General features: G+C 44.2%; 1 protein-coding gene across 7 annotated transcripts in view; it reads right to left on the reverse strand.

Moving 5' to 3' along the window:
• PPIL2 (peptidylprolyl isomerase like 2) overlaps positions 1 to 19154 on the reverse strand; it is a 118987-nt gene that overhangs the window by 14761 nt on the left and 85072 nt on the right. For 3 of the 7 annotated variants that reach the window (XM_073312716.1, XM_073312717.1, XM_073312714.1), the window contains 2 exons: positions 2072 to 2349; positions 1383 to 1500 (listed from right to left, as the gene is read on the reverse strand). In XM_073312716.1, the coding sequence (XP_073168817.1) occupies positions 1383 to 1500; positions 2072 to 2349 (396 nt within the window). Of the gene's footprint in view, positions 1 to 1382; positions 1501 to 2071; positions 2350 to 8012; positions 8281 to 19154 lie in introns of those variants that run through there. The other 4 variants (XR_012155048.1, XM_073312715.1, XM_073312718.1 and 1 more) reach the window with 3 other exon arrangements.

Genomic DNA, 19154 nt, shown 5'->3' on the forward strand with positions numbered 1-19154 from the left:
CATTTTCCTAATAGCCCTTTCCCATGTATGCAAGTACTGTAGTTGCCACACAGAAATTATGCGATTGTAAATGGGAGTGGATGACATCTGCAAGGTAATTTCTCTATTAAGATGTGGTTAACCCCATGAAAAGGTTTGGAAATCCCTGGGTTAATGCATGAGTCTCTCAAGGAGTGCACATTAAATTTAATCTTCTTTATGCATGCCCTGTAACATCTTATTCTCAGTTGTACAATAATTAGACCAGCAGAAGTCAATCAGATAACAGTATACCAAAAATACTTGAGAGCTAACATGGGCCTTATAAAATACTGAAAGCTCATCATTCATGAGGACAGCCAAAACAAAACAAACAGGGAATTAACCTAATTCCTGAGGATTCCTGGGATGAAGACTGAATTTTACTAAAGTCCTTGTCAGGACCAGGTGCTTATAAAAATGATCTATTGTAACTTTGTACACTGAACCTATCTACCTACCTCGTTCTACATCAGTGTGACCATCACCTGTATAGGTGAGCCATTCATACAGCTTCTAAGTTAGCAACAGTTCTCAGAAAATTCTAAATATTGTCTATGAAGTCTTATAAAAGCAAGCAGCTGGAGAGTCTCAAGGACTTCATGGTATAAAAGGAACTTTGTGTAAATTTACAGTGCCAAGGCAAAATATAGGCACACATGAAAGTAGATGTTGTGACACAATAGCAGTAAATCACAGAGTATGAACAGTAGCTCTTGCGAGTTGTTCCAAATAATTTCCTATAATCTGTTTCCTGGGTACCTGAAATATCTTATTTAAAGAAAACTCCACTATCCACTAGTTGATTTAGCATCAGTGATCTGGCAATAATGCTCAGCTTCAAGACAGGCTCTGAGGGCTTGATCCTACAAGGTGCCCAGCACTTTGGTCCCAGTGCAGCAAACTACTTAAGCAAGTACTTAGCTTTAAGCGCATGAGTAATCTTATTAAAGACAATGGGACTATTACTCATGTACTTAAAGTTAATCACATGTCTAAATGAAGGTGCTATAGTGCTCAGCACCTTGCAGGATTGAGCCATAAGAGAGTGTCTTTTTAAAAGTTCCATAGTAGGAACAACCTCTTTTCTCTGAAGAGCCAGAGAAAGTGAACAAAAACGACAAATTATGAAACAGGGAACTCTACTGATGATATCAAAACCACAAAGGAACTACAGATCTTCATGGCATGCTTCAAGTTGCTCTCATCTTACTGTTTAAAATGGGTCTTCCACTTTGGTGGTATCAATACGAAGTACCTGGGAGAGCATTTCATTCTGGTGCATCATAAGTAGTTCATAGAATTCCATTTATTTTCTTCACTCTATAAGAAAACCCCTTATAAAATAGGAAGTGACCACTTACAATTGTGATTTGTTGCTGTTGGGTCCTGAATTGGCCATGCTAACAATACCACGTCCAGTGTGGGACAGATTTGGCTTGAACTCATCTTTAAAAGGTTTTCCCCAATAGGACTCTCCTCCTAAAAACAAAAACAAAACAACCCTGATGTTTGCTCTTCATTAGATTCCCATTACCCTTCAAATTGCTCCCAGCACTCATACTTATTTGGTGGTGCTGCCATTGTGCGCAGGTTTATGGGGCTCCTGACTCCTTTGTATACATTTTCATTCCCTTTCCCACTACCACCCTGATGCCTAAATGTCCCCATGAAATCAAATTTTGGAATGATCAACACAACCCACTGCCTCCACACTGCTCTCATCAAGTGTGACTGATGAGATTGTTTATTGGCTGTATTATATATTCTGTTCACCCAGGGTTCTCAGGGATGTAATTTTTTACTGCTGGCCCATCAAACCACAACCTTCTTTGTGCCACATTAAATTCTGAAAGGTGTTTTCCTGACAAAAGTAAAGGCAACGAGCAGAAAATTACCAGTTTAATTGCACTCTGGATACTCCGTTGCTGCTGTGAGGTTTGGAAATTATTTACTACTGCATTAAATACACTTTCATAGGATCAATAAAGTATATGGTATAGAGCCCAATACTAAACTAAGAACTCAGCAGTTCAACTCCTAACTAACCAACCTGGCTCAACGTAAGGGGATATACTTCATCCAAATTGACACAGTAATTTAGACATTCTGGACCAGATCCTTGGCTGCTGTAAACAGATGTAGCTCCACTGAAGTCAAGGGAGCTGTGTAGATTTGCATCAGCTGGGGATCTGGCCATCCTAGACTTATTTCTTTTCAATAGCAGCAGATAGAAAAGGGGTCTGCGAGACGGCAGATCTCTCTGCCGGGCTGTCATTTCCACATTATTTATAACAGATCTGACATTTTCACTTTCATCCCAGATCACTCCTAAGAAGAAAAAAATGCTGAGATGAGTCATTTCCATAGTTTTACAGTCAACTCCATAATCCTGTCTGACAAACTGTGAAGAATATTTCACCTTAGCACAGGATTAGAAAGAACGCAAACACAAAAGATCAGACTAGGGAAGCGGGCTGGCTCATCTGCAGAACAGGCTTGTGAACTCTCTGGAGTAACCATATCGCTAGCAAAGCAGCATCTGCAATACTCAATAACGGATCTGCAACACTCAATGGCTATTTGCACATGTAGACAGGAAAGAAATTTTATGATACAACTGGACAGAAAGAGTACCCGCTGAGGAGGAGGGAAAGAGGCTGCTATCTAAAGCCCAGTACAGAAAACTGCAAATATGTATCAAGAAAGATACTCTGGGGAAACCTATTCATACTGACTTCACAATATTGTCTAATAATCAAGCATTGCAGGTAGACAGCTGTAAATGCAGATGCATGTGGACCTAAACAAATGTGAAATCTCAGGAGAAACTGAACCGCTTAAGGACCCAATTAATCTTGCTCAAAAGACCTGTTAATAAAGTTGAATACTGCCAGCTCTGCAATTTGACAAGAGGGGGCGAAGAGAGACTTTCTAACACTGTGGGGAGTTCCTGTAATCAGGAGTAAAGAGTTACTGATTACATCCTTTCAGAGTAACAGCCGTGTTAGTCTGTATTTGCAAAAAGAAAAGGAGTACTTGTGGCACCTTAGAGACTAACCAATTTATTTGAGCATAAGCTTTCGTGAGCTACAGCTCACTTCATCGGATGCATACTGTGGAAAATACAGAAGATGTTTTTATACACACAGACCATGAAAAAATGGGTGTTTATCACTACAAAAGGTTTTCTCTCCCCCCAAACCCACTCTCCTGTTGGTAATAACTTATCTAAAGTGATCGCTCTCCTTACAATGTGTATGATAATCAAGATGGGCCATTTCCAGCAAAAATCCAGGGTTTAACAAGAACGTCTGAGGAACAGTGGGGGGGGGGGGGGGCGGGAGAAGGAATAAACAAGGGGAAATAGGTTACTTTTTATAATGAATCAACCATTCCCAGTCTCTATTCAAGCCTAAGTTAGTTGTATCCAATTAAAAAGTAACCTATTTCCCCTTGTTTATTCCTCCCCTCCCCACTGGTCTGTGGTCTGTGCTCACGAAAGCTTATGCTCAAATAAACTGGTTAGTCTGTAAGGTGCCACAAGTACTCCTTTTCTTTTTGTGATTACATCCTTGATATTTGGCTACTGAATATTTTAAGATCAGCTACACCTCAGTGTGACTTTGTCTGGCAATTCCTTTGAGAAACAATTACTCTAGAGTAAATCAGATGTAGTCAACTTAATAATTGTAACATATCCTGCCTAGAAGCCAGTACTGTACTTTGCTAGTAATTCTCCTTTTCCATTCCGTGCTCTATTTTGGCGCGGAGACATGCAGAAGGAAGGAATGGTGAGAATGGTTTGGCAGCTGAAATATAACGAGGTATGGAGAATCCATAAGCGTGTATAGTATTTACCTCCTGTGTTTTTGAAAAATGGGAGTAATCTTTTCTAAAAGGAGTTGTCTACTTATATATTGTACTTGCCTGTCATTAAGGATGTCTGTCAGACACACACACACACACTAGAAAGAATGGATACAAGCAGGTTACCTCAAGGGGGTACTGTGAGGATAATTGCCCATGCTCTCCTAGACAGTCATTCCACAGCAGAGGCTAGTGGCTGCTTACATGTATGTTTAAGCAGTTGGAATGAGTCAGAAGAAGCTGGAAAGAGGCTGTGTATTAAGCTACAAGCAGACAGTTTTGGCTGGTTGGTCTGTGTGTGTCCCTGGAAGAGACAACAGGGCAGAGATTTCCACCAAAAGTGGTTAGACTTGTGCCATTCATTATCAGCCCTGCTTCAGAAAACAGTGCTCCTACATTTGTAAATAAACAAATTACCTGAAGAAAATACTCTGACTTAGTATCATCAATTTCTGATCCAAACACGAACCAGAACTGCAAGGCCCTGAAAATCCACCACTGCTGGCAAAAAGACCATACATATGAGAATTCCACTGTCAATATTCTCTGGTTACTGCTAGCTTGTTGGGCTAAGGAGATAGTCTCCCCGCCAATCATAATTGCCCCATCTTTCCTTTGCGCTGCTTCTTTTATTGGCCAACTAAACTTGCAGTCCCCAAGCCTGATTCTGTAACACTGTTGTCAAGCTGGTGTAACTCACTCCACTGCCTTACAACAGCATCAAACTGGTGTACATGGAGTCAGGAAGCAAGCCCTCCATATTTATGCTCCACCCAAATTGGATCCATTTGTATATGAGTAATAAGTTTCATTTCAATTTCCCTTAGGAAACTACATTTCACTTCAAAGAATCTCTTTGAAGAAACTCCTAATTAACTGCCAAACACATGTATATTGGCACACATCTCAAAACAGAGGGGAACCTGCTGCCTAGAAATGTTCAGAAACGTGTATACAAGTGGATCCAACTGGGATAGAGCATAAAAGTGGAGGGCCCAATTCCTGACTGTTACACCATTCTGACGCTGTTGTATGGCATTGGAGTTACACCACTGTCAAGCTGGTGCCACAGAGTGGAGAACAAAGCCTGAGGACTTACTGGCCAGAGGAGCAACTTGAAGGAGAGGGGAAAATTGTGCATGACAGACTGTTCTCCCTGGCCCAACAAGCAAACAGCATGAACAGCATACTGACAGGAGCAATGAGCCATGATCTTTGTGTTTCATGATATTTATTTTCTTAAAATTTCATTCAAGTTCACAAGCACAGGGCTAGAAATCTTATGTACACAATAGCTAATTTCAGTTTAACTATCTGAAAAGCTAATATTTTAGTAAATTGTTTCAATATTCAGTTCAGTGCCTCCCTGCATCCGTCCATGACAGAGTTGTTTCCAAAGCTCATTTTGTCTGCCTAAGAGCTTTGGGCAAGGGCAGAGTCTATACAGCACGAAAACTCTTGAGGCTGGAAATTCTACACAGAACATATGTCTGCCGAAGCCTTGCCTACAGGCCAGTGAGTGGTGGTGGGGATGCTGAGGAGACCTAGGCAGCAGTATGTTATAGGAAACCATTAAAAAAAAAAAAAAACCCAAAACAAAAGCTATTCTACTTCATTTAAAAACAGCAAAGATGCACTCCATGGCAAACTCTTGTTAACCTCTGGAATCATTCCAAGTACCTGCCTGAAACAATGGCAGAGACAGGCAGCTAAAATGATGAAAAATAAAACGTTCCTACTGAAAACCAGAGTGTCTCTCTCTGAAGACTATTTAAAATCATTTTCAGGGCCTCTCACATCAATACTATATACGTACATGGATTGGAAACATGTATCTAATGGTTAGAGAAAAGGGACTGAGAACTGAGATTCTGTTTCTCTGCCTAACTCTGTTATTGGCTCATTGTATGACCTTCAGAAAGTCATTCAAACTCTTTGCACCCATCTATCTAAGGTACTCATATAACCCCCATTACTGCTGGGTCTGAGCATCTCACAATCTTTAATACATTTATTCTCAGAACCACTGGGAGGTAGGGCAGTGCTATCCCCTCCATTTTACAGTTGGAAATGTGAGGTACAGAGAGACTAAGTGACCTGACCAGGGTAATGCTGGAAGTTTAGGCCCCGCTCCAGCACTCCAGCCGGGGCACAGGGTTGGGGACTGCACCATGCGGCTCCCAGAAGCCGCGGCATGGCCCCACTCAAGCCGGGGCGCTGGGTCATGGGCCACACCACACAGCTCCTGGAAGCCACGGCATGGCCCCACTCCGGCTCCTGTGCACCTCCACCCCAGCCGGAGCCCTCCCCCACCCAAGCCTGGAGCCCCCTCCTGCACCCTGAACTCCTCATTTCTGGCCCCACCCCAGAGCCTGCACCCCCAGCCGGAGCCCGCATCCCGTCCCGCACCCCAACCCCCATTTTGTGGGCATTCATGGCCCGCCATACAATTTCTATTCCCAGATGTGGCCCTCAGGCCAAAAAGTTTGCCCATCCCTGCACTAAACCATACTTCCTCTCAGTTTACCCATATGTAAAATGATGCTAACAAACACCTGCTCCCCCACAGGGGAACTGTGGTGTGTAAGTGTTTGCAAATATTCTTGAGATCCTTATATGTGTGGAGGAAAAATTCAGTGGACTCAAGTAGGCCTAAACTTCTCAAGTAGGCCTAAAACTTTGGTCAAGCTATCTGTGTATATGAAGCATAATAAAAGAGTGTGGAAAATTCCATTAAGGGGTGATTGCAAACAGCACAGCTTAAAAAATGTAACCATAATAGCTAGACGTTAGAAAAAACCATTAACCGCAAAGAAAACACCGGTCAATAACAGGAAAAGCTTGTTTTTGCTAAACTCCAAATAAGGCAAAGCTACTGCTGAAACTTGCACTATATGCCAAATAAGTAAAATACTGTTAAAGAAAGTGGGTTTAACAAATTGTGGTTTTCAGCAATATAAGCGCCTGTATTTTCTGTATACGCCAGAGCAGCTTCAGCTGACTCTCCCTGTATGCACATGCTTGAATAAATGGACGTCAGGCTTTGTTCTGATCCAAACACAATGCGTGGTTAATTTTTCCACGACATATGAAAAGGGCTACAGAAGCAGTCTTAGGGCAAGTCCACACTACAAAATTAAGTTAACCTAAGTTACATTGACATACAGCCACTGCAATAATTAAATCGCTTTTGCGTGTCCACGCTATGCTCCTTGTGTCAGCAGAGCATGTCCTCACTAGCAACATTTGCATCGCTGCAGAGAGCGGTGCACCACAGGTACCTATCCCACTGTGCAACTTGCCACCATCTAGCACAGGGTGTTTTGGGAAAGGTTTGCAATGCCTCATGGGGGCAAACGAGTTTTGCAGGGGTGACTGGGAACATGATTTCAACGTTCCATAATGCATCCCATAATTTTATTTGCATCCCATAATATTTCATCCCTCCTTTCAAAAGCCCCCGCAAACAGTGTTCCGTCTAATTTTTCCCATGCATGTGCGGAATGGATTTCGTTATGTGCACCAATATGGAGGTGGTGTGTGACACCTTGGGTGGGCCCAAGGGGTTCGGAGTGTAGGAGGGGGCTCAGAGCTGGGGCAGAGGGTTGGAGTGCAGCGGGGTGAGGACTCTGGCTGGGGGACCTGGTTCTGGGGTGGGACGGGGGATGAGGGGTTTGGGGTGCAGGCTGCCCCATGGCTACAGTGGGGAGAGAGAATTCCCCCCAGGTCTCTCTCCCCGCAGGAGCACTTGGGAGCACCAGAACCTGGGCTGGAGGGGAGAGGCGCCGCTCCCCACCATGGCAGCTCCGGGGCTGGGGCCGCGGGATAGGCGCCTCTCCCCTGGCCACGACATAGAAAGAAACAATTCAAGGTTGTCGGTGGCGTTCACAGACCAGCTGCAGATGGTGGAGTGCTGGTTCTGGGCCCGAGAAACAAACCATTGACTGGCGGGTTTGCATTGTCATGCAGGTTTGGGAGGATGAGCAGTGGCTGCAGAACTTTCAGAAGTGTAAGGCCACATTCCTGGATATGTGTAGCGCGCTCGCCCCAGCCCTCCAGCACCGTAACACCAAAATGAGAGCTGCACTGGAGAAGTGAGTGGCGATGGCTGTGTGGAAACTTACATGAGCATATGCAGATAGAGCAACTGAACACTGGCATTGTTTTCCACAAGCGATAGTCCTGACGGTAACGCAAGCTGCAGACCAGGGTTGTATGCTGCTAGTAATTGCTGAGTGGCATGGGAAAGTGCGGGAGAAATAAGGCAGCTCCGCCCAAAAAACTTCAGCAGAGGATTGCAGACTACCCAGGAAAGTTTCCTCAAGATCTCTATGGAGGATTCACAGGACATCTCGGTGCACATAAACTGTTCCGCAGGGCCCTTCTGCCTAACTGTATGGGGGAATGCAAAGCAAATAGTAATTCTACCTCTCTTGGTAGTTTCACTACCTCTTTTAACCTAAGTACATGCGTCCCCGCAATATCAAAGCAAACTACATAATTATCAAAGGTTCCTTCCCCTGCATCAGGCTCGCCTATGCTGGGCTGACTGTAAGGACTGGCTGGACTGTGCAGAAGTCAAGAACAGGTCCTGGCTTGCTGCGCCATTGTATCTCCCGGTCGTCTGTCCCTCATACTCCTCTTCCTCGTCACTGTTCATGGCAGAGGCCTATGACTCAGGCTCCCCTGAAGTATCCACAGGGCTCTCAGGAGGGGTGGTGGAGTCTCCACCATGGACGGCATATAGCTCTTTGTAAAAATGGCATGTCTGCGGCTCCACACCAGAGCGACTGTTAGCCTCCCTGGCCTTCTGCTATGCCTGCCGCAGCTCTTTGGCTTTCACGCAGCACTACAGCGGGGCCTTCTTGTAGCCCTTCTCCTTCCTGTCCAAAAGATCTGGTTGTAGATATCGATGTTTCTAGGCTCAACCGGAGCTGTGCCTTCTCCCCCGTAGACCCAAGACATCTACCACCACCTGTGCACTCTAGGCAGGAGCATGTCTGCAGCGTGAAGCTGGCCTGGTTAGCTGGGTAGTTGCTAGGTGACCTCTCCACGCTGAGCAAATAGGAAATGGAATTTCAAAATTTGCAGGGCTTTAATGGGGCAGGGCGTATACCTGTGTGCCTGGCTGCTGGGCAGTGGAGTTCAAAGCGGTGACCAGAATGGTTGTAATGGGGCATCGTGGGACACCTCCTGGAGGCCACTGAAGTGGACGTAAGTAACAGAGTGTCTACACTGACAGCGCATTGACCTAACTACGTCGATCTAAGCACTACATCTCTCATGGAGGTGGAGTTATTAAGTCGGTGTAGCAGGCAAGTTACATCGGCGGGAGCAACATTTTAGTGTAGGCGTTTACAGAGCTAGGTCGATGTAAGCTGCCTTGCATCAACGTAACACTGTCACTTCCCGGATCCCAATAGGATCAACTTGTGGCACCTTAGAGACTAACCAATTTATTTGAGCATGAGCTTTCGTGAGCTACAGCTCACTTCATCGGATGCATACCGTGGAAACTGCAGCAGACTTTATATATACACAAAGAATATGAAATAATACCTCCTCCCACCCCACTGTCCTGCTGGTAATAGCTTATCTAAAGTGATCATCAGGTGGGCCATTTCCAGCACAAATCCAGGTTTTCTCACCCTCCACCCCCCCACACAAATTCACTCTTCTGCTGGTGATAGCCCATCCAAAGTGACAACTCTTTACACAATGTGCATGACAATCAAGTTGGGCTATTTCCTGCACAAATCCAGGTTTTCTCACATCCCCCCCACCCCCATACACACACAAACTCACTCTCCTGCTGGTAATAGCTCATCCAAACTGACCACTCTCCAAGTTTAAATCCAAGTTAAACCAGAACATCTGGGGGGGGGGGGTAGGAAAAAAAAAGAGGACATAGGCTACCTTGCATAATGACTTAGCCACTCCCAGTCTCTATTTAAGCCTAAATTAATAGTATCCAATTTGCAAATGAATTCCAATTCAGCAGTTTCTCGCTGGAGTCTGGATTTGAAGTTGTTTTGTTTTAAGATAGCGAATTTTAAGATTTTGCGAATACAGACTAACACGGCTGTTACTCTGAAATAGGATCAACGTAACACTGTAGTATAGACCAGGCCTCAGAGACAGTTGAACTAAAGTTAATGGGACTCCATGTGGGAGCAGACAGAACTCCACATGGATATGACTACTTGGCAGATCAGGTGTTAAGAGAATGGCAGATGGGGAGCTAATTTACATAACCTGACCCTGACCAGCTCTGTCACTTACAGCCACAAAGCTGGAGATTTTATTTGGGATGGGCTTCTACAAAATGCTGACCTTCCTCTGAAGCCTTCAGGAGCCACAAATAATTTTTACACAACTTTATAAAAATCAGCAGATACTGGTAACCCATCTAGAGGGTTGAAACTTTCCCTAAAATTCAAAATTAGGGTAGGTGGGATCCACACGCCCAAGATTTTACTAAAAATCATGCAGTTGAAAAGGTGAAAAGAACTTGCCTCTTCTATTTTTTAAGACTGAAAAGGGCTTATACAACAGATTAATAAGATTAATTTACAAAGCATTTGTATTTTTTTTAATAGAAGAGGCGATTTCTTTTCATCTTTGCAACTGCATGATTTTTACCTACTCCTGACAGAAAGAAAGAGATGAAACTGTAAACTACACAGCTCAGATGGGTAAATTCTACTGCTTTTATCAGTTCAATATTTGTTCAGAACGGCATCTGTAGCATCGGTTAGCTATTCAAGATCATGGCCACAACTTGTGACACTGGTGAAAAAGTGAAGAGATACAAATTGACATCTAGAGAGACAATACACATGGGGGGATAAAGACAAAACATACTTCCAGGCAAACTGAAATAGCTCATTCTCTGTTGGACAGGAAGGTTTTGCTTCCTCCCAAATAAACTATTTTTCAAAATGTACAAATGCTTTGTAAATTAATCTTATATTGTTGTATAAGCCCTTTGCAACAAACTGAAGAGATGCACCTCATATACATGCAAGGTTTCAGAAACTATAATGCTTAAAAAAAAAAAGGTGTGGGCTGGGAATCACTCATGACAGTTGTGATTTTAAAATAAATAATTTGAGGGGAGCACAAAAATTGCAAAGCACTGAAAAAAGAAGTGGGAGAGCTCCAATTCATAAAAATGACGGCTTATTTTCTATAGCTTTCTTCTTGTCACTCAGAAGAACAAGGCACATGGTAATAACATGACACTTGTATAGAGCTTTCCATCCAAGACACTTGACTCACAAAGCATTTTGCAAAGATTAAATCCTCCCCTCACCCCATGAGGAGAGGTAAAGTTCTGCCTCCTTTCATACATGGGGACACAGAGGCACAGAGGTTAGAACCTGCATGCTATAGGCCTGATTTTCAGAGATGTTGCTATCAGAGAGAAATATATTACTAGATAAATATATTACTGGGGCTTCATTCTCCCCTATGCCAAGCTCTATGCAATGCAGGACCAGGGGCCACTGTAGAGTTAGTCCCATGGGGACCTTATGCCAGTAGAGGACTGGCAAAGCAGAGCTGAGCTCTATTCTGACCTTGGTCCCTACTTTGGGGGTGGCGATGGTTGGAGCAGGAGTTGGATCTGCTGGCTTTATACCATTGCGGAATTCCCATCTGTCAGGTGGATTCTCTGTTGGGCATTTGCAGCCAGCAGCATGATGGGGCTGGAGCACAAGAGAATCTAGCTAATTAAATTTCCTGATCAGGTACAAGTAGCACCACTGTAACATTCCAGCTCTGCTTTAAAAACGCGTATAGTCTCTTCCCTTTTCCTTCATCAAAGTGGATGGGATATTAAACCTGCTTTTGTCCATGCACACTTTTTCCTTTTGTATTCAGAACACTGGGAATACACAACAGCTGTTCCATTTGCACAGGAACCGGCAACATTCTAGATACTGAGAGAATTATTCACAATGTTTAGCCAGTTTGTTATTATGAACAGCAGGAATAGATAGATCATGACTGTGAAATTCATTTTCAAAAAATTAATCATGAGAAAGAATGGCCATGATTCAGCTAATTGTTTTGAATATTGCCTTTCTGGGTGCTTATTTTGTTAAGGAAAAAAATGTTTATTTGCAGCTTTGGGAAAGGAAATAAAATCTTTCCCAACTGTGTTCCTGAAACATTAAGCGCAAGACTTATGGAAATTAGCTCGGCCTGCTAAACAAGTATTAAACCTTCAAGTAAATGTATATCTAACTACTGTGGCTGCACACAGATGAGCCACTGAGAACCCTTCATTCCATGTTATATTTAATCTTTCTTGTTCCTCAATGCTGTAGTTTCCCGTGAGGTGAACTGTTTCCCAGCACAGATTACTGGCCATTTAAATTTATTACTCAAATTACAGCAGCTTCATTAATGAAACATTAACAAGAGACTCCACAGCAATAGAGAGACAACAGTACTACATTCAAAAACTGTCAGCCTGCCTGCCAGATGGAGCTAGTCTAATCTTAAAGATCTATGAAAATTTACAGAGAGTAACATTGCTACTAGCTTGGCTTATTTTATTTTTTACATTTATGAAACAAACCTTTCTTTAGCTATATAACTATGTATGGATTATATATATATTACACATAGGTTTAATGCCTCTTCCACTGAAGAATTTAAACAGTAGGATTCTAGTTAAAACAAAAATCTCTTTCGAGATTCTTTTAGTCTGAAGTCCTCATATTAAGGGCTGTACCCAGAAACAGCACAGGTTGTTTAAAGAGACAAACTCACAAGGTCTGGAGTCTCCCTGTAGTCAAAGATCAAACCCTTTCCATTAGTAATGGAGAAAAAAATACTTTCATAATCTCATATACAATTTATTTTTATAGAACAACTGATATCATATAAGCCAGCAAATTACTTTCAAATATACCTTGCAAGAGCATTAAGTTTCCAGGGAAATTGATGTTTTTCCAATCCCTGCTCCTTTTCTAGTGATGAAATCATTAGGAAATATTGTCATTTTAGCTTTAGGAGATGCATCTGTCCAGGACTTGCCTGGCTCCAGCCAGGGAGCGGGGTTGGGGGCTTGCCCCGCTTTGTGCCACTCCCAGAAGCAGTGGCATGTCCCCCCTGTGGCTCAGCATGCTGCCCCTGCCCCAAGCGCCGCTCCCGCAACTCCCACTGTACGGGAACCACAACCAATGGGAGCTGCAGGGGTGGCGCCTGCAGACAGGGCAGCGTGCAGAGCCACACCTCTGTGTAGGAACCAGAGGGGGCACATGCTGCTACTTCTGGAAGCTGCTTGATGTTAGCGCTGCCCGGAGGCTGCACCCCTGACCCCCTCCTGCCCCCCAACCCCATGCCCCAACCCTGATCCCCCTCCTGCCTTCCGAACCCCTCAGTCCCAGCCCGGAGCACCCTCCTGCACCCTCAACCCCTCATCCTCAGCCTCACCCCAGAGCCCCCATCCCCAGCTGGAGCCCTCACCACCCCACTGCACCGCAACCCCCTGCTCCAGCCCAGAGTCTTCTCCTGCACCCTGAACTCCTCATTTCTGACCCACCCCTAGAGCCCTCACCCCAAGCAGGAGCCCTCACCCTCTCCCGCACCCCAACCCCCAATTTCGTGAGCATTCTTGGCCCGCCATACAATTTCCGTACCCAGATATGGCCCTTGGGCCAAAAAGTTTGCTCACCCCTGGTCTACAAGCATGCTCAGTCTCCAGAGTCAAACCACTGCTCTCTACAGACCTCGACAGAAAACTCAACAGGCCCCAGTTCTGATCTCAGGAGTACCTCCAATTAAATCTATTTTAGGGTTTAAACAGCCATCCATCACTGTAGTATCTAAGCACCTTCTACATAAAATCTCAATAGCGATAGCCAAGTTCTAAGTGGATTTCATGGAGTCTCTGGCACTTCTCCCTTTATGAGGTCAAAACTCTGCTCAAGGTAAGGGGGGAGCTAGAGTCTTCCTCCCAATGGAATAATGTAAAATCAATGCAAGATCAGAATCAAAACCAAGGAGTGGCTTTGTAGACTCAGGAGGGAGAGTTATTGCAGGTCCTTGTGAACGTGCAAGAATTAAAGGGCAACTAGAGGGTGTGGATGACAGAGGGATGGAGGTAAAAGCCTTTCATTGATGTAGTACATCATAAAATGAAGAAATAAATCTAATTCGTTTCACATCAGCAATTAGAAGAGGCAATGATGAATTTAAGAACTGCCAAAGGCATCAGAATATCAGGTCTATTCAAAGAGTTTCAGGCTATTCCTTTTCTCTGTGTAGACCCTGAGACATTTTGGTGCCCTACGCAGCCTCTGCATTGCGGGGCGGGAGGGCTGCACCCAAGGTCTGTGGGGGGCAGGAGCAGGCTTGGGGAGGAGGGGGAACTGCCCCCCAGCACGAGCCGGTGGAGCGGAGCAGGTTGGGGCCGGGTCGATCCACTTCCTGCCGCCCGGTGAGTGCAGTGCAGGCCCGACCCCTCACTCACAGGGCGGTGGGAAGTGGAGTGACCCGGCCCCAGCCCGCTCCGCTCTGCTCCCCTGGCTCCCACCCTTGGGACTTGGGGGGAACCAGCCCCCAGCACTCACCGGCGGCGTGGAACAGGTTGGGGCTGGGTCGCTCCACTTCCTGCCGCCCGGTGAGTGCAGGGTGTGCCCAACCCCTGCTACAGTCCCCCAGGACGTACCTCAGGGGAAGGGGTGGAGTGGGGGCGGGGCTGGGGCAAAGCAGAAGTGGGAAGAGGTGGGGTGGGGGCAGAGCAGTGGCAGGAGCTTTGGGGAAGGAGTGGAGTGGGGGCAGAGCAGGGGGCAGAGCAAGCGTGGGAAGAGGCGGGGCAGGAGAAGAGCAGTGGCAGAAGCTTTGGGGAAGGAGTGGGGGCTGGGGCAGAGCAGGGGCGGGGGCTTTGGGGAAGGAGTGGAGTGAGGGTAGGGCTGGGGCGGAGCAGGGGTGGGAAGAGGCAGAGCGGGGGCGGAGCAGGGGCTGGGGCGGAGCAGGGGTGGGAAGGGGCGGAGCAGGGGCGGAGCAGAGGCAGCTTTCCTGGCTGGCTCAGCCAGCTGGGGGATCTGGCTGGCCACTGGAGCAGCACGCAGCTGTTTAGGGCACCAGGAAATTTGGGCAATTTGATGCCCCAAATTTCCCCGTGCCGTACACAGCTGCGTAGTTTGCATATGAGTAAGGACAGCCCTGCCTGCAAGATGCCATTATGGAGGACTGCAGCTGGGAAGCAAACATTTCCACCTGATAACTGCCAGGAATTCCAGCCCCATTACTATCTAGATTATAAAGAAGATTCCTCGTCTAGCTGCAATGTACAGCAGATTTATCTCAGGATAAACACTGAATTTGGTTATGCTGTGGTGAACTTTTACGTCCTCTCCTCTACACATGTGCATGTATAAAGCTGGCCTTTTACTAGTTCTGGGAAGCAGGATTTAGTGTACAGCTAAAAAGTAAACAATGTCTGGGACCAAAGTGCAGCTGGGGATGTTAGTAACCTTATTCTCACAGGAACACTGTGCAGTTTCTACTAGACATAAGGCAAAAGTAGAGCACCGCACTACTTCTATTCTAATTCCTCTAGGATTAACCAACCATGCATCTCACAGCCACAGAGGAAAAAATAAACTACGCAAACTGCTATTGTTATTTGGGGGAGAAGGAAATGAGAATAAAAGGAGGAGTTACTCTAAGTTTCATATCATATAAATTATTTTTGGTCAAGGTAAAACTACTATCAGATTTCGGCCTGCTATTTAATGCCACAAAATAAATGTCTGGGCTCAATATTTCCTTGTTTTTAAGGCATTTGGTCTATATTGCTCTCATGCTGAAAGATAAATTTAAACTGTGATGAAAGCTTAAAGCAGGGGTGTCAAAAATATGCCCCACTGGTCAGATCCAGCTTGCCTGACAGACTAGGTTTTACGTGGCACCTTTTCAAAGCCATTGCACAGGAGTAGCAGGGGCATCTGTTGTTTTTAAGATGGCCCCACACATTTCCTGTGCTATGCAAGTAGTTCCTCTAGACACCAGAGAAACAGGGGGAAAACAGCCCAACAGAAACAGGACAAAGAAATCTGGAGTTTAACACAACACATTGTTATTCTCTGATGTATTTCATTCAAGAAATTCCATCCAATACAATTATTCAAATCTCTCGAGATGTATCAACTACTGTGTCACTGCTATTGGTTAGTAAATTGGCTGTGCCTTTTTTTTTAAAAAAAGAATCTGAAAACTAAATCTACTTAGCTTAAATGACCGAAATCCATCTAATTAGATTAAACAAAAACTCTAGCCATTGCACAGTTCATGACCTAAAAACCTCCAAGATTTTCTTAAAAGGTCAGTTGAGGACAGAAACCAAATGTTGCCATAGCTAGTGAGTGGTGCCTGCAGGTCACAAGTGGGATTCAGAGAACGGGGATGTTTGAAAGCAATCCACATTAAACCTGGGCCCCAGGACTCAGCTTTCTCTGGGAACCCCTAACATTGCATTAGCGCTGAATTCAAGAGTTTTAGGTAAGAAACTTGGCTCTTTTAGCCTGGGTAAAGATTTGGTTGGTTTGGGTTTTGTTTTGGTTTTTTAACTTTGTTTTTAAACAATACATCAGCAAGTAAAATTACAGAAAAGATGACAAACATCATACACCATGAAAAAAAAGAAATGAATAGACTGCAACAAACATGTTGCCTATTAAATAGCAAAAAAAGTAACTTAAATCATCTTTAGTCATTTCAATTATCTAATATTCATGGCTACTTATTCTGTATCTTAGTTCCTGATAAAATGCCACACTACAAACCCAGATTTCTAGTGTACAAAATAAAACAAGTTTTTCCATTTCTGTCTGGTAAATTAGTGATCATCCACCATTTCTGGTGGCGGGGAGGGAAAAACACTGGAGTTATTGTAATCCCCATTAACAAGGAGAGATAAAGTTTACTGTGCAGCATATTTTACAGTCCATTTCCCAAATATTAATTGGTCATCAAGTTCCAAAGTAATGTACAACATCCTGTCCATAACAGATCAGAGGCAATCACTGAACTCCTCATTCCTCTTCTTACAGTGACAAAGCTGCAAGTCTCTCCTCAATTTTCATCCAGCAGATATAAAGCAGAGTTTGCACCCCAAAGAGTATTACTCTTATTGATGAGGGCCGGGTGTGGACCAGTCGAAAATGGCCACCTCTCATGCCCAACTGTTCAAAAGTCAAGAGATGTAAAGTCCTTCCTTCTTGCCTCTACCATGAAACAGGATTATCAACCAATGTAAATTTTCCTCCAGTCTTCATGGCATTTAGAATTCTCTCCCTCTGACCAACACTAGAGAGGGTGCCTATGACAGTGATGCCTCTATGGTCTTCTCTATGGATTGGGTTTTCCATCATGTTCAATTTAAGTGCCTTTGAAATAAAGTTTCTCTTTCTCATGAATTCTTTGAAAATAGAGGGCACAAAATACCAAACATGCTTTTAATAAGCTTGTTTATTTCACTGATTTTTCCCTTGGCTAGTCTCTCAGTGTTATCCAAACTGATTTCTGATTTTTACCACTTAAGTGTCTTGCAACCAAATGCTCAAGAAAACGTGCGGACAATATTAAACACAATCAAAAAAACTTTCAGAGATTCATTTGACCAATGGTTCAGAGACTTTCAAAAGGATGAAAACAATTCAAGTTCTTTGCAGACCCATCTTCAGACAAACTCAAAAGAGCAGAGGCAAAGTAAAGCTAAAGTTGACTGACTTAAAATGCTCCAATCTAAGTTTTGGGAAGGAAACAACGAATTTCCACAAATGAATTCTAAATTTTTGGGGCCCTGATTTAGCACCGGAGGTCAGCTGGAGTGTGTGAGTAACAGTACATACGTTTAAAAGACACTAGGGGCCCAACATTCTCAGCGGAAGGTCTTTGCATTCTGTCCACACTTCAAGCTGGGGTGTAAATCCCAGCTTGAGGAGACAAACCCAAGCTAACTCTTATTGAGCTAGTGCTCTAAAACCAGAGTGCAGCCCTGGCAGTGTGAACAGTGGAAGGAGCTAGTCTGCCCGAGCACATGCCTACTGTCTCAGACAGGTAAGTACTTCAGGTGGCTAGTGCCTCCTGTTACTTTGCCACAACACTATCTTTGGCATGCTAGCTTGATCACAGCTATGGATATGTCTCTTCGAGCAGGGAATTACACCCCCAGCTCAAAGGGTACACATACCCTTAGTCTGACTCTGATTAGAGACCAAGTTCATTAACCTGTAGGTCACAGTGACAGGAAGGGAAGAATGGAGGCAGGTGGGATGCTGTTTTGAAGAAATTAATGTCTCCTTTTGCTTTATGCAAACACACACACACACACACACACACAGAGAGAGAAGTGCGTAACTGGCAACACTTTTGAAATGTAGAGTACATTTTCAAAGGCTGGCAGTTAGGCACTTAACTCCCACTGATTTTTCATATTGGCAGTACTGAAAAATTTAACCAGCTACTCATACTGACTAAATTCTGCCTTTTTAAAATCCCTATAGGAAGCAGTCTCCTTTGGTTTCTGTGCTGATCAATTGTATTCCTAAAGTCATACGCCTAGTGCATTTTCTGAAGAACTGCAAAGTGGAGTACAATTTAAAACTTGTTGTGAGATCCCAGTTAATCATATCCAGTTGCTCCCACTCAAGTTGGGACCTTTTATTGTGCAAACTTTGCAATTCACATTTAAAGGCATTACAATTATATACTCTGTTTTTTAAAGTCCACAGTAACATCCATAGGCTGAACACTTCCTTTGAACACGAGCTCCAGGTTGACATGACTGTGTTAGATACTACACAAAGCATGGCATGAGATTTACAAGTTGAGGCCAATCCTAAGAGAGGTCTGAAAATTCACCTAGAGAAAATGTATGATCTTAAATAAGGATTGAAACAAACCACTCCTACTTTCTGAGATTTTTCTAATGCAGATATATAGCCTGTCGGGAAAGTTTCAGAATTGACAAATGACTCAAGGAAACCCCCGTGAACACCTACCTTGAACAAACAAGCTCTTGGGACAATGAAACTAGTCTATCATATAGAATTCCTGAAGCTACAATGAGCATGGATTTACACATACCACTCTAATTAGCATTATCAGGAGTAATAGGCATAAACACTCATGCCCCACGAGCCCTTATTTTTTGTGGGGGAGGGATAGCTCAGTGGGTTGAGCACTGGCCTGCTAAACCCAGGGTTGAGAGTTCAATCCTTGAGGGGGCCATTTTGGGATCTGGG

This window comes from Lepidochelys kempii, chromosome 15 (genome assembly GCF_965140265.1).
Source record: "Lepidochelys kempii isolate rLepKem1 chromosome 15, rLepKem1.hap2, whole genome shotgun sequence".
NCBI classification, from domain to species: domain Eukaryota; kingdom Metazoa; phylum Chordata; order Testudines; family Cheloniidae; genus Lepidochelys; species Lepidochelys kempii.